At 51.1% G+C, this 14,452-nt stretch overlaps 4 protein-coding genes across 8 annotated transcripts in view; 3 read left to right on the top strand and 1 right to left on the bottom strand.

Moving 5' to 3' along the window:
• Positions 1-2,283, top strand: part of WDR62 (WD repeat domain 62) — a 53,706-nt gene extending 51,423 nt beyond the window's left edge. The window contains 1 exon segment of the mRNA XM_023762340.1: positions 1,583-2,283. The gene's annotated coding sequence lies outside the window, so the exon portion shown is untranslated.
• A 2,039-nt stretch (positions 2,284-4,322) lies between these two features.
• Positions 4,323-6,309, top strand: OVOL3 (ovo like zinc finger 3). Its single transcript, XM_023762355.1, is given in 5 exon segments — positions 4,323-4,416; positions 4,491-4,589; positions 6,091-6,200; positions 6,203-6,266; positions 6,269-6,309. Coding segments are annotated over 5 exon segments (408 nt in total).
• Positions 6,310-6,363: 54 nt separating this feature from the next.
• POLR2I (RNA polymerase II subunit I) lies at positions 6,364-7,888 on the bottom strand. Of its 5 annotated transcripts, none has more exons than XM_023762336.1 (6): positions 7,513-7,888; positions 7,383-7,437; positions 7,028-7,221; positions 6,868-6,942; positions 6,704-6,755; positions 6,364-6,471 (listed from the first exon to the last, which is right to left on the bottom strand). In XM_023762336.1, exons 1-6 carry the CDS (start codon positions 7,569-7,571, stop codon positions 6,409-6,411), a joined length of 498 nt encoding a protein of 165 aa, XP_023618104.1. In that variant the 5' UTR covers positions 7,572-7,888; the 3' UTR covers positions 6,364-6,408. The 5 variants fall into 5 exon arrangements, with proteins under 5 accessions (XP_023618104.1, XP_023618105.1, XP_023618106.1 ...); XM_023762337.1 differs by having other exon boundaries at positions 7,383-7,415; positions 7,513-7,887; XM_023762338.1 differs by having other exon boundaries at positions 7,028-7,134; positions 7,513-7,885.
• Positions 7,889-8,078: 190 nt separating this feature from the next.
• TBCB (tubulin folding cofactor B) overlaps positions 8,079-14,452 on the top strand; it is a 10,115-nt gene continuing 3,741 nt past the window's right edge. Inside the window, exons 1-4 of the mRNA XM_006098628.3 lie at positions 8,079-8,364; positions 8,738-8,881; positions 12,322-12,418; positions 13,047-13,238. Coding sequence (XP_006098690.1) covers positions 8,251-8,364; positions 8,738-8,881; positions 12,322-12,418; positions 13,047-13,238 — 547 coding nt within the window. The 5' untranslated portion in view covers positions 8,079-8,250. The remainder of the gene's footprint in view (positions 8,365-8,737; positions 8,882-12,321; positions 12,419-13,046; positions 13,239-14,452) is intronic.

Below are 14,452 nucleotides of genomic sequence, written 5' to 3'. Positions count from 1 at the left end.
ATAACTGTATAACTAGATAAGCTGAGGGAATTCACTATGCTGGTTGAAGTGTCAGGGAAGGCCTTTCTGAGGTGACATTTGAACGGAGGCTCAGTAGAGGGCACAGGCCATCTGGACATCTCAGGAAACTATCCAGGCAGAACAGCCAGTGCAAAGGCCCCATGGGAAGATCAAAGGTACATGTAAGGAATGGCAACAAAGCCAGGACAGCTGGAATAGAGTGAGCTAGGGGACAGGCAGTGAGAGGAGAATGAGATCGCACCAGGCAAGGCCTTATTGCTTCATGACATATAAATCCAAGAAACCAACACACAATTTTCCCCCCTAAATAAAGTCCCTGATATTTGTGTTTGGGGAGATGCCAGTCTTATTTATTTTTCAAAGCTCCCTCTTTCTGCCCAGGTGGTCCAGGGCTAGTAGTAGGACTGCATCTCTGCCAGGCCAACAGGCCACCCCTGAAAGACGGGAGACCCATTCTCCTGGTTCCTGCCTTGCTTGGTCACAGTCACCTAAGAGCCCTGAGGCAAAGTTTGGCATCCAGGACCCTGGACACCCAGGAGACCAACTTGAGACTCTGTTCCTTGAGAAAATTACCCCTTCTCCCACTCTGTATTATAGTTAAGCTTTCAACTCCAAGTAGCAAACACCTGGCTTATGGGGGTGCCCGCTATAGGGACATTTGTTACTCTTGATTGTTTCTGCTCTGTTGCTCCCTATGAGCCTGAGTTTCACCCTCCAGCTTAGGTCTTCACAACTGCAACATGTCTGCCATGCACTCAGCAGCACACACACACACACACACACACACACCCCAGCCAGTAACAAAAGCATGAAGCAAAACAGCCTTCAGGGCGATGGGGGGAAATTGCAAAGCCTTCCTAGACACCTTCCCCTTCAGAGCAGTCACAGGTGATGGGAATGGAGGTTGCTTTGATTTGCTTGGACTGACCATCTCGCCTGTGCTGGACATGCTTAAACAAAATTGGGTTCTCAGCACAAAGGAGGTGGGCTAGTAGTTCAAAAGAATCCAATATGTCTGCCACTCTCCACTTCCTAATGTCAGCTCTTCAGCCCTAGAAGGACCAGACTTTCTCTTGGACTAACCAGCTGGTTAAGAAATCACTGCTGATGAATGTGTATGCAGGCAGTTTATGGACCAGCAGGAAGAGAAGAGCATGTTCACATGGCCTATTTCAGAGAGTTCAGTGAAGGAATAATTTGCAAAGGAGTGGGCAGGGGAGAGTGAAACCACAGCACCTCGGACGTGGTACCAAAGGAGAGCTGTCACACACTCCCACCCTACACCACAAGACACAAGGGAGTGAAAAACCCAGAAGAGCAAATCCTGGAGGGCTGCCCTGGGGAGACTTGTGTCCCTGGCAACCCCACAGAGAGGGAGTTGAAATCCCCTCCCCAAATCTGCAGGGCTCCCCATTGTCCATACCCTACTGGAAGCCAGAGGGAAAGGAGCCCAGATGATGCTGCCCACCCAGGTCAGGCACCTACGACACAGCAGAGCAGAAAGGGAGCCTGAGGACAAATAGACACCCAACCCCAGATTTCTTCCCTAATGTCTTTTCAGCAACACAGGAATCAATTGCTTCAAGAGACATGTGCATGGAGAACTGGGCACCCAAGCAGAAACAGAATGGCTTCCCACTCATCAGCTCATTCTTTAGTGCAACCTGGCCCCTGCACACCACATTGACAGCTCCTAGATACTGGGCTGCCAGGCCTGAGCCAGGCATACTAGTCATGGCTGCATGAAATCCAACAATTGTAAGATGGCAACACTTAAAACCCCTAATGGAATACTATTCAGCTGTAAAAAAAGAAGGAACTCTTACCCTTTGCAACAGCATGGATGGACCTAGAGATTATTATGCTAAATGAAATAAACCAGTCAGAAAAAAATATACCACATGATCTCATATGTGGAATCTAATGAACAAAATAGAACCAGAGACACGACTGACAGATCTCAAAAGGGAGAGTGTGTGTGGGGAGAGACTGGATAAAAGAAGGTGAAGAGATTAGCCAAAGTACATATATGCATAGCCCATGGACAGAGACAACAGTGTGGTGATGGCCAGGGGGTGATGTTGGGGGAGGCAGGGACTGGGTAGAGATGGGCAAAGAGTGGGAAGATGGGGGAAATCTTTAATAGTGTCAACAATTTTTAAAAACCCATTGAGCCCTGACCAGTTTGGCTCAGTGGATGGAGCGTCGGTCTGTGGACTGAAGGGTCCCAGGTTCGATTCTGGTCAAGGGCATGTACCTTGGTTGTAGGCACATCCCCAGTAGGGGGTATGTAGGAGGCAGCTGATTGATGTTTCTCTCTCATCGATGTTTCTAACTCTATCCTTCTCCCTTCCTCTCTGTAAAAAATCAATAAAATATATTTTTAAAAAATATTTAAAAAACAACCACAACCCATTGAACAGGTGTGCCACATCGGCACAGCCATGGGTGAACCTGCGAGGGGGCGGTGAAGGATAGAGAAGACAGACAAAAGAATAAAGCTGGGGCTAGGTGGGACACTGCTTCTCTGATGGAGAGACAGCACACAGCCTGCAAAGCCAAGTCTCTTTATTTTATAGCCAGATTCCACGAGGCAAAGTAAGGGCGTGGTCAAGATGTTTACAACGTTCTCACGGGTTTCAAATGTACTCGATTACATGCACCTGATCAAGCTTTGTTTACTAGTTGTACCTCCTGCAGCCTATATCACTTAGCCACATGGGACCACAGGTTCGGACCATAAAGTCAAGCTTACAACTATAGCCTTTGGCTATAATTGTGCTGGGAGGGCTTTGCCCTCCAAACTAGGACTTGCATGTGGCTTTGCCATGAGAGGACCGTGCCCTCTCATTAGTCTGAGGCTTGAACCTGTCCAAACACTGTAGCCGCTCTCCACATACAGGCAGCTCAATTGAAACTCAGATGCTTGCCTAGCTACCCACCCTCAAGACTTCCTAATAACCCTTCTGTTTATATGTCTGCCACATGCCAGATCCCATGGCCAGCATTCTCCCCACATGCTCTGCATGGATCTTTAACACAAACCAGCGGTAGAGAGAGACTTACTAGTCCAAGATCCTGCAGAGGCACATTGGCAAAGCTCTGGGCTAGCAGACTCAGCACTGCCTCACTTGCTTCCCCAAATGAATCAGCAGGACTGACTATAAGGAGTGTGAATAAATGTTGCTTCTTTCACCACCAAGCCTTTATATAGACTGTTCCATCTGTCTGGAACACTCTCCCCTTTCATCCCAATCCTCATTCCCTCAGGGCTCATACCCAGGAAGTTATTCCTCAACCCTTAGGCTGGATCAGGAGTGGCCCCCTCCTGATTCTCCCCATCACAGTTTAGATCACTCTGCCTCTGCTTCGCCCATCATGTCATTCTGGGCAGTCAGTCACTGGTGTGTCTCCCTCAAGGACTAAGCTATGTGTTTGTTTTCAGTGCTGAGTTAGACATAGTCTGTAATTGGAGTTCATAAATTGTTGGGTGAGTACCAATGGCATGAGGAATGTTCAAAATCCTTAACCCCTGGTTAAGAGTCCAATGACCAATCTAGAATACAGCTTAGCCAGAGTGCTGAGGTAAGGTCCTTGGCAATGGTTTTGAAATGTGCGGAGACTGAAGGAGAGCTGTCCCAGGCAGTCCCTAGGAGCTGGATATTAACCAGTATTTTAATGTCTGCTACACCTTAACAGTGTGCTTCTGGTTGAACATCAGTTCTAGGCATCTGAGGATCAAAAAGGTGGAGCTCCTGCTTGAAAATGCACAGCCTGGAACCTCCCTCTGTCCTTACTTATTAGATCCTGCTGTCCCTCTATCCTCTGGAGCAAGTAATCAGTCACCCCTCCCCTGCTTCCTCAGACAGCTACTGTGATTTGAATAAGTAGGATGTTGCCTGGCAAACAGACCCTTAGGTCTTCGGCCCTGTTGGTACTATGGGAAGACACTCAAAACCCCTGGGTCTCTGTTTCCTCTCCCCATCCCCAAGAGCTTCCTAGGCTACAGTTTTGCCCTTGCTTGACCTACTTGGGGGTCCTAGAGCTTGTCTGTCCCTGGAGGCTGGAGAGTACCTTTAGGAATCTGTCATAGAAGGGAAGGAATGGTAGGCCCCAAGACAGAGGTAACTGGAAGTCTGCTCCCTCGGCCTGTCATGAAATTTGCATTGAGAGAATGAAGCTCTTTCATGGCTGCCCCCTCCCTTTCCACCTGGGATAATCATGCTGGTGAGGTCTGACAGCAGGTGAAAGAGGCAGCCCCAGTGTGTGTGTGTGTAACCATCTTACCATTCCTGGAGGTGATGCCCCATGTCTTCCTGGTCAGGAGTAGGCGTCTGCAAACACCTAATTGGGACTACCTGCCTGACCAACTCTGGGGAGATGCCTATGTCCCAGGTGGGCCCCTTACTAAGCCTGGAGGTGAGGGGCAGTGAAGACACAAAACATCACCGTCTGGCTGCTCTTCCCAGACTGCAGCAGCCTGAAGGGGCCACCAGCACACCAATCTTCCAACCTTGGGGAGTCTTGGGCAGCAGTGAGTCTGCAGGTGGCCCACAAGACCCTGCTCAGTTTTGAAACGGAATTTTTGGACTGGAATTCAGATTCTTTGTCCGCCGGAGTTGAAGAATGAATCCACAGACAGTGGGTAGTATAGCAAAGGTGGAGATTTATTGATGAACAAGTACAGACTCCCACGTGGGGAGAGGGAAAGAGTCCCACAGAATGGACTCCCATGTGGGGAGGGGGAAAGGGTCCCACAGAATGGACTCCCACGTGGGGAGGGGGAAAGGGTCCCACCGACTTCCTGTTTCCATGGTTTATAAAGGCTGCAGTTCCTGTGTCCTGATATCCCCTCTGATTGGTCAATATTCCCTTTCAAATTGGTTACTATAGTGCAGGGGTCCTCAAACTATGGCCCTCGGGCCACATGCAAATACAAATATTGTATTTGTTCCTGTTTTGTTTTTTTACTTCAAAATAAGATATGTGCAGTGTGCATAGGAATTTGTTCATAGTTTTTTTTTAAACTATAGTCCGGCCCTCCAATGGTCTGAGGGACAGTGAACTGGCCCCCCGTTTAAAGTTTGAGGACCCCTGCTATAGTGACTTCTGAGGCCCTCCTCCCTCATTGTCTCCTAGGCGTTCTTCCTTCTTCTTTATAGACTTTTGGCTAGTTCCAGTTCCCTTGTCTTATGGAAATGTAACTGCACCTGGCTTCCTTGTCTTATGGAAATGTAACTTCTCCCCCATCTGTAGCCCAATGTTTTTTCCATGGACCCCAATTCTAAAAATTTCCTAAACCTGCCTATGTTCCCCTAAAATTCCTGTTTTAGTCTCACCCCTGCCCACTCAGCCTCAACAGAAGCTGACTACTCCTTACTCCCCAAGCCCATTGCATATGTCCTTCCAGCCTCAGGACCTTTCCACCCATTGTTCTCTCTGCTGGGAATGCCTTTTCTTTCTTAGTAGTGAGCTGTTAGGCTTCATCCCAAGCACAATTTCCCCAGGGTGGGCAGCCCTTAGGGATCTCTGTCCTGTGGGGCAGAATTCCAGCCAACAAGTGGATAGTGATTTGTTGTGGTAAGGGCTTTCACAACGCCTCACGTGCCACATGAGGATTCACACCAGTGAGCAGCAACAAGGACATAGAGGGGCTACTGGATCCTGGATGGGGATGGAACAAAATAGAGGGAGGTGCCCTGGATATAGAGTTTTCATTTGTTTGTGTTTGTGGAGGAGAGACTCAGCTTGGAACATCACATACTTAATCAGATGGGTGTAATGTAGCACCAGGGTAGGGGCCTGCTGAGGGGTGTAGGGTGAAGACAGGTACTGGTTACAGGATTGAGGTCCCAAATTGAAGGGTGCAAAGGGAAGCCTCCCTCCGCCCTCCTGGCTCCAGGGGAACATCCTGGTGAGGAGGACACAGGTGCCTGGCCTAAGTTTGTACTGAGGCTGCAGATGGTGGGGTAGAAGCTGCACTTGGAGAACAAATGGGGAAACACTCAGGGGGCAACGTGGGTTGGCTTTGGTCAGGAGGTCATTTCCCTGTCTGTCCTGTCTGCCCAGGGATCCATCCATTCCACTGCAGAGTTTGTGGGAAAGCATTTACATAGCACTGATAGCTTGAAACGCATCTTGCCAAGGTGCACGGTCGGTCAGCCAGCCAGCTACGCTTACTGCTTACCGTGAGCTCCGTGAGAAGTTACATGTGTGCAAGATCTGTGGCTTCACTAGTTCGAGGCCAACACTTTCGCGCAGCACTGGGCCCTGCACCGCGCTGCTTGAGACTGTGCACCCGGTGTCCAATCCATGAGAGGCAAATAAAATAAACACAGCATAGGCACTCACAGAACACAGCATTTATTCCACGAGGGGGAGGGTGGTTCACTCGGTCCAGCGGTGGCCGCAGTGAGGGGCGGTGCACACATAGTACAAGCGCATGGCGTCCTGGCAAAAAGGATGCAAGGTTAGGAATGTTCTGGATCCAGGGGAGGGCACAACATGGAACGTCCATCCAGCAGAGCCTCACCCCCAAAAAACAGACAAGAGAGCCTTTCCCACTAGTAAGGGCCCAGCTCAGGACGCCAGGAAGGGCAAGCTCCCCTCAGTATTGGTATTCCCGCTCCCAGGAAGGACCAAGGACACAGGATAGACAGAAAGCCTTCTTCATGCCACTCACCTCCGCACGGGCACTGTGCGACTGGAAGAATACCGCCTCCTTGTGGCCGCACCTGAGGGGACAGTTAGCCACTCAGTTACCAAACCCTTCCCTCCCTCTTCCTCCCCTTTCTGCCGGGTGAGGACGAGCCACTCCCCCTCCGGAATAGACAGCTGCGCGCTCACTTTTGGCACGGGTGGTCCTCGGTTCGCGGCAACGTGGGGTCCTGGGACACGTCGGCGATGATCTGGGTCAGTTCGCTGAGAGAGAAGGGAAGAGGGTGGATAATTATGCTCTGATAGGAGCTCCAAGAACCCCGTCCCTAAAGTCCGGTCCTGCACTCACTCCACTTCGTGCGTGATTTTGTTGACGTAGATGCAGCTGTTGTCGGCTTCCTGCTGGTAGTCACAATTCCGGCACTGCGGGAGGGCGAGTGGGGCAGGAAGAGGCCACTGAAAGGGAGGGCAGGGGCTTCCCCGGAGAGGACGACCAGGGGATGGAGTCTCAAGGTTGGGATAATGGGGTGCATCGAGAATCACCTCGAGATAGGGAAAGACGGGAAGTCGGGTTCATTTTGGGATAGAAGAAACCAGGACAGTCGGGCGGAACAGGGAGTAGCGGCCATGTGGAGCAGGGCGGGGCCACGATGGGGACGGGTGGACCCGTGGGAAGACCGGGGCACCCCCGGACTCGTGCTTACCGCGTAGAGCAAAATGCGGTTCTCCTTGTCCTCCTTGGGGTAAAGCATGTTGTTACTGTGGGGACGGGAGGCCAGAGGTCAGTCTGGGGCCATTACTTGCTCCCCTTCCACACCTGTTGCCCCGTCTCACCATTCCTGGCAGAATCGAATACCCACGAAACCCGGCTCGTAGGTCCCGTCGGGTTCCATAGCGCAGCACTACCGGCCAAGCCTCCCGCGCTCGCGCGCTCCGCCTCACGACCGGTCGCGGGAAGGGTCAGGCTTAGTGGCTTCGCCTCGAGAGGGGCGGAGCTGCACACAAGCACTGGCTGCTAGCGGTTTTGTGCTCGGCTCTCTGCGTTTAGATTTGATTAATTACTTGCTTCAATCTTTTGATATCCTAAATTAATTGCTTCCGACCTGTGGGCCTCGCTTCCCCAGTTTATAGAATAGTATGGGACGAGAGCCGGGAATATGACGCGTCACGTAACGCGAAAAGCACTTGGCATACCTCTAGAAGCCATTGCTCTTGGGGAGCCGAAGGCCAGTGCGCATGCGCGCGCTACCCTCCGGGCGGGGGAACGCCTGCCAGTCTTTTCTCCCGGCTTCACCTTCGCCGCCCGGCCGTTTCCCGGGCTGCTATTGGAAGAACTGCACCCAGTCCGGCCTCTCAGGATTGGCTGGACCTACCTAGGAAAACGGGAGCGCTTCCGGAGCTGAGGAGACAGCGGCGATTGGCGGACCTTCCTGCAGGAGCGCGCCGATTGGCCAGGTCGGGAGCAGGGAGAGGTGGATATCCCCGTAGTGGCCGCGGCGGAGCCGGCGTGAGGTAGCTGACGGAGTACAGACTCCCCCCTCCCCACACACACCCCCATCCCCAGAGCGCAAGATGGAGGTGACGGGGTTATCGGCGCCCACTGTGACCGTTTTCATCAGCAGCTCTCTCAACAGCTTTCGCTCCGAGAAGCGGTACAGTCGCAGCCTCACGATAGCTGAATTCAAGGTGTGGCCGAGGGGCGGGGTCCGGAGGGGACGGGCAAGGGAGAAATGGATGGGCTTCCCCATCGCAGGGAGGGGCCAGAAATAAACCGAGGTTTCAAGGATTGGGGACCGGGCCTCAGTGGGGCGAGGCCAGAAGGTACCGGAGGTGCCAGAGAAGGGGGCAGGGCCTGGGAAAATCGGAGGTTTCAGGGGCGGGCACAAGAGCAGAGGGGGCAGGGCCAGGGATAACCACTTGGGTCCTAACATGATGGCTCTCTTGGAGGAGTAAGGAGGGGTGATGGTTATTGATACAAGGGCGGGGAGTCTGGGTAGGGGGTGGAGCCACTGACAGCCTTCCTCCTCTGCAACCTCTCCACATCCCCTACTCCTCGCAGTGTAAACTAGAGCTGGTGGTGGGCAGCCCTGCGTCTTGCATGGAACTGGAACTTTATGGAGCTGACGAGAAGTTCTGCAGCAAGCTGGATCAGGAGGATGCGCTACTGGGCTCCTACCCCGTAGATGACGGCTGCCGCATCCATGTGAGACCTCCCTACCTGGGATCCCTCCTCTCCATTCATTTATTTATTTTTAATATGTTTGTATTGATTTTAGAGAGAGGGGGAGGGGGAGGGATAGAAAGATAGAAACATTAATGAGAGAGAAACATCGATGAACCCTCCTGCAAGCGGGCCTGTGCCCTGGGAATCAAATGGGTCGTTGGCTAATCACTGAGCCACCCTGGCTGGGCCCCATTCATTTATTTATTTAACAAATGCTTGCCATACTTTGTCCTGTGTGATTACCAAGTTAGGCCCCCATGAAGCCTGTAGTCCAGTATGGAGAGAGACAGACCCTCACCAGTGACAGCCAGAGTGGTTTGGGCTGGGGCAAGCCCAGGGGACTGGGGACACCCAGAAGAGGTGCTTGACTCCATCTGGGATTATCAGAAGGGGCTTTCTGAAGGAAGAGATGCCTAAGCTGAGACTTGAAGGATGAGGAAAGGATGACTTAAGAGAAGAGGTGGGAAGGGATGCCAGCTGGAGGAAGCAGAGTGTACAGAGGCCTATAGTGTGAGGTGGGTCAGGGTGAGCGATGAGATGTGTTGGGAGAAGCTGGAACACAAAGGACCTCTGCATGCATCAGCTGATATCATCTTCTCTGTCCTCACACCCACCCCCGACCCTCTGCCATATTCCTCAGGCATCTCAGCATCCCAGGTGAGGTTACCTTCAAAGGTGCTATACATTGAATGTAACCTGAGCCTGATGGCTCTTTTTCTATGCTCACATGGCTTACTCTTTCCTTCCAGTCTTTACTTAAATGTCAACTTTTGAGTGTGAGGCCTTCATTGGCGTCAGTGTAAAATTTAAACCTCCTTTATTCCTTTATTTGATTTTTGTCCATGGCTCTTATCATCCTGTGACATACTGTGCATTTTTCCTTAGCACCTGGAACAATGCATGGCACAGAGAGGATGCTCCGTGAATCATTGTTGGATGAGAGTTGAGTCCATAAAATAAGACTTGGAAGATGGTATAATTAACCTTATTTTTCAGAAGAGAAAACTTAGCTTTGCCCAGCCAGTGTAGCTCAGTGGTTGAGCATTGACCTATGAATCAGGAGGTCATGGTTCAATTCTGGGTCAGGGCACATGCCCAGGTTGTGGGTTTGATCCCCATTGGGGGGCATGCAGGAAGCAACTAATCAATGATTCTCTCTCATCATTGATGTTTCTATCACTTTCTCCTCCTCCCTTCCTCTCTAAAATCAATAAAAATATATTAAAAAATAAAAACAAAGAACAACTTAGTTTTAAGATGGAATATACTGTCCTAAAGGTGAACTATAGCTACATATTTTACCTCAGTCTACATGACTAGAATTCTAGTCAGTGTGCCCAGAGAACGGTCCTTTTTTTTTTTTAAAACTTTTTAATATCTTTCATTTTATTTAGTAACTGTTCATTGAGCATCTGTGTTACACCAGGGGTATAGCTATGAACCAACTCTGAGAAGGTTTCTGTTTAGCTCTGTCCAATCTGAGATAGATTTTAGCTAAATATTCACAAGAACAAATGTGAAGGGTTAGTGAGGTGAAGACCATGCGGAAGGAGAACAAAGAGCTGGAAATCCTATACCAAAGGACATGACCCATTAATGAGGACTTCTCAGAGGGGGTGCTGCCTTAGCAGAGACCTGAATAGGAAGAGTTAACTGGAGAAGGAAAAAGAGTGCCCCAGAAGAAGGGTACAGCATGTGCAAATACTCTGAGCTGGGAGGTATAAGTGGGTACAAGAGACTGAAGAGTGTCCACTCCTATGGCAGAGGGGCGTGGGAGCCAAGGGAAGACTCTGAGTTAGGAGAGCCCTGGTCTGACTGAAGGGTTCACAGGCCCTCTCTGATTATGTGTGGAGAGCAGACTGTGGAGGGTAGAAGGAGTAGGAAGACAAGTGAGGAGGCAACTTCCATAGTCCAGATGATGTGGTAGGGGGGGGAGTGGGCCAGGACTGTGGGTCAGCATTGTATGGAAAGACCACAGCACTGAGACTGGGCTGCCCTGAGCAGCCGCAGCCTAGGGATGCTGGTAGGCCAGGCATGGACAGTGGCATCCTCAAACAGGAGGTTTTCACACATGAATTTGGGTATAGAGACAGACTGACTTCTGAGGCCATTCAGGGAACATCCTAGAGGTGGAATCTCTGGGGAATTTTTATTTTTTCTAAAACTTTTTCTGTTTATAAATATTACCTATATTCGTTGTTTAAAATAACAGCAACCTCAAACTTACAAAAATCCCTAATATAGAAGTAGAAATTCTTAGTAACCCTTGACCAGAGATAAGAGCCATTTCTCTTTTGGTGTGTTAGCCCAGTGGTTCAGGCCAAACACCTCAGAGTGTTTCCTGAGCCCTCTATTTCCCTCACACCCACATCCAGTCCGTCCCCAAACCCTGCGGGCTACAAAATCCGTCCAGAATCTAAACTCTTCTCCCCCTCCAGTGCTCCACCCTGGCTCAGCCTCCATCCTCTCCCTCCTGGACATACAGCCACCTCTATCTCCTGCTCCCATATCCCTTCTTGTCCCCCAGTCTGTTCTCCACACATAGCCAGAGGGAACCTATGAACTCTCCTGGCTCATAGCCTCCCTGGCTGCACCTCATTCCAGGTAAAAGCAAAGTCTACAGTGATCTGTTGTGTCTACCATATCCCTGGCTCATTCCACACAAGCCATGCTGGTCTCTCTGATGTTCCTCAAAAGGGCTAAGGACAGTTCTACATCTGGGACTTTGTGCCTGCTCCTTTTCATCCTTCAGGCTTTGGGTCAGACATTCCCTCCTTTTAGAAGCCTTCCCTGACTACATTCCCAGGCTCCTTAAGCTTCTTTGTGGTATTTTTTTTACATCAGACCTTGTTATCTTCTGGTGTTTAATACACATACCTGTGTATTTGTATATGGTCGGTCTCCCAGCAGGCGTTTATCTGTTTTTGCACTGCATCCCTAGCACCCAGCACAGGGCCCAGCTGGGCGCCTTGGAAGAGCTCAGCAAGCAGTGAGTTAATGAACCTTGAGGGTGGTACAGGAAGAGATGCCCCAGGGTCTGGATGTTGAGGCCGCTTAAGAGGCTCTCAGAAGCCCAGAGAGGACAGATGTGCTGCCTAGAGGTTTCACGCGCAAGACCCGAGCTCTACTCTTTGGTTCTTGTGACTTGGGGGCCAGCAGTGATGTTGACGCCAGCGTTCAGGGTTCGTATAGGGGTGAGGAAAGGGAGATGACTAGCGCAGACACCTGCTCTCATCCCTTCTGCCAGGCTCAGGAGATGAGAAAAGGCTGGGATAAAGTGAGGATAGAATATAGTTTTTCCTAGACAGGAGAGACTTAAGTCTATGAAATGCTCCACTGTGCAACTGTACCTCCACTCCCAGCACCCCAAGCCTCCGTGACCAGACCCTGATCCCCTCTGACCCCTCCTGTTACTATAGGTGATTGACCACAGCGGTGCCAGCCTTGGGGAATATGAGGATGTGTCCAAGGTGGAGAAATACAGCATCTCACAGGAAGCCTATGACCAGAGGCAAGGTATGGGGCACTTGGGGATAAATGGAGCGTGTGGGGGCTAAAAGGAGTGTGTGCAGGTGGGTGGTGATATTGGGGGACAGACAATAGACAGGGACATTGAGGGGAAGCTGGTGGTGAGGGCAGTGAGGGGGCAGATGGCTGGGAGGTGTGAGGGACTGTGGGAGGCAGATAGGTACATGGGAAAGCAGAGGGGGCATTAGAGGGATCAGGTGTTGAGGGATCGGGTGTGGGGGGAGTGGTCAGGGTCACATGGGGGCAGAGCGTGGTAGAATGTGGAGTGGGTAGGGCAGTGAGTTGATCAGTATAGATGTGGGGAAGATGAGGGATTCAGGGGACAGATGGAGGTGAATGTGATGCTGAAGGGATATGGGAAGATGGGGTGATGTGAAAGACTGGAGACAGGAATCTTTCCTTTAGTTTCTGGATTGTGGGGAGGCCCCAGGAAGCCTGGGGAGAGGCCAGGGCTGTGGTGGGAGACTTGGGGGACTTGAATGATAGCCCTTTGACACCTAGAACAGAAGAGTTTCTCTGTGAATGTTAGCCCTGTGAGAGTGGAAGGTTATCTCATTAGGCCAGAGGCCCCACTAGGTAGACCGTGTCTGACCCTCATCCCCTACCCCACCCACAGACTCAGTCCGCTCCTTCCTGAAGCGCAGCAAGTTAGGCCGATACAATGAAGAGGAGCGGGCACAACAAGAGGCTGAGACCACCCAGCGCCTCACGGAGGAGAAGGCCCAGGCCAGTGCCATCCTTGTGGGTAGTCGTTGTGAGGTGCGGGCACCTGGGCAGCCCCCTCGCCGGGGCACCGTCATGTATGTAGGTATGTGGCCACTGAGGCCTTATGCCCTGCCCTGCCTGATGTGGGCAATGCTGGGGACCCAGCCCTCAAGGAGATCCCAATTTAGTAGGAGAGACAGACAAAGCAGCTGACAGGGACAACCCAGAATGTTCATGGCAGGGAATTGGGAAGCAGAGGCAGAATGTCTGGGTTGTGATAGAAGAAGTGGAGGCCAGAGTAGTTAGTTCTGAGGCAAAAGTGATCAGAGCTAAGATGAGGAAACAGGCAGAATTTTTAGAGCTGTGATGGGGAAAGCAAGGCTGAAGTGATAAGGGCAGTGATGAGGAAAGCATAGGAAACTGTGTGAGCTGAGAGGAAGTACCAGACCTCTCCTTGAGAGTAATCCAGAGTGCTTCCTTGGGGCAAGGACTATTTGAAGGAAAGGGAGAAGTGAGCCAGGTGAAAAGGGGGCTGAGTGTTCCAGCCAGAGGGAGTAATGAGTGCAAGGGCTGTGAGCAGGAACAAACTTGATCAGTTTGAGGCAGAGAAAGGAAGTAAGCATGGCTAGTGGGGAGTGAGCAAGGGGAGCTTGGGCAGGGCTGAACCATGCATGACTTTGGAGATAGTAGAGAGGAGTGTGGGTTTTATTTCTTTTTTTTTTTTCTTTTTTTTTTTATATATATTTTTATGATTTTTACAGAGAGGAAGGGAGAGGGGATAGAGAGTTGGAAACATCGATGAGAGAGAAACATCGATCAGCTGCCTCCTGCACACCTCCTACTGGGGATGTGCCCGCAACCAAGGTACATGCCTTTGGCCGGAATCGAACCTGGGACCCTTCAGTCTGCAGGCCGCTGCTCTATCCACTGAGCCAAACCGGTTAGGGTGGTTTTATTTCTTATAACAACTTTATTGAGATACTAGAGGCCGGTGCATGAAATTTGTGCACTGGTAGGGTCCCTAGGCCTGGCTGGCAGTCAGGACCGATTGGGGCCTTCCTTCCGGCTGCCAGCCAGGGCTTTCCTTTGTTCCATGCCGCCCCCTGGTGGTCAGCGCATGTCATAGCGAGCTGTTGAACTTCTGGTCGAACTCCCGAGGAGACACTTTGCATATTAGCCTTTTATATATATACTAGAAACCCAGTGCATGAAATTCATGTACTCGGAGAGGGGGATGGTCCCTCAGCTCAGCCTGCACCCTCTTGCAGTCCAGGAGCCCTCAGGGGATGTCCAGCTGCCACAGAGGCGGGAAAGGCT

Source organism: Myotis lucifugus, unplaced genomic scaffold (genome assembly GCF_000147115.1).
Source record: "Myotis lucifugus unplaced genomic scaffold, Myoluc2.0 scaffold_244, whole genome shotgun sequence".
Taxonomy (NCBI): Eukaryota; Metazoa; Chordata; class Mammalia; order Chiroptera; family Vespertilionidae; genus Myotis; species Myotis lucifugus.
This window is presented reverse-complemented; position numbering and strand designations above follow the sequence as displayed.

Bases quoted from the DNA above. Each gene is read 5' to 3' on its own strand.
- POLR2I (XM_023762336.1), bottom strand. From the start codon at position 7,571: ATGGAACCCGACGGGACCTACGAGCCGGGTTTCGTGGGTATTCGATTC. The intron at 7,222-7,382 runs GTAAGCACGAGT...CCCTATCTCGAG, and splicing joins ACCGCATTTTGCTCTACGCG to GTGATTCTCGATGCACCCCA. The intron at 6,943-7,027 runs GTGAGTGCAGGA...CTTCTCTCTCAG, and splicing joins AAAATCACGCACGAAGTGGA to CGAACTGACCCAGATCATCG.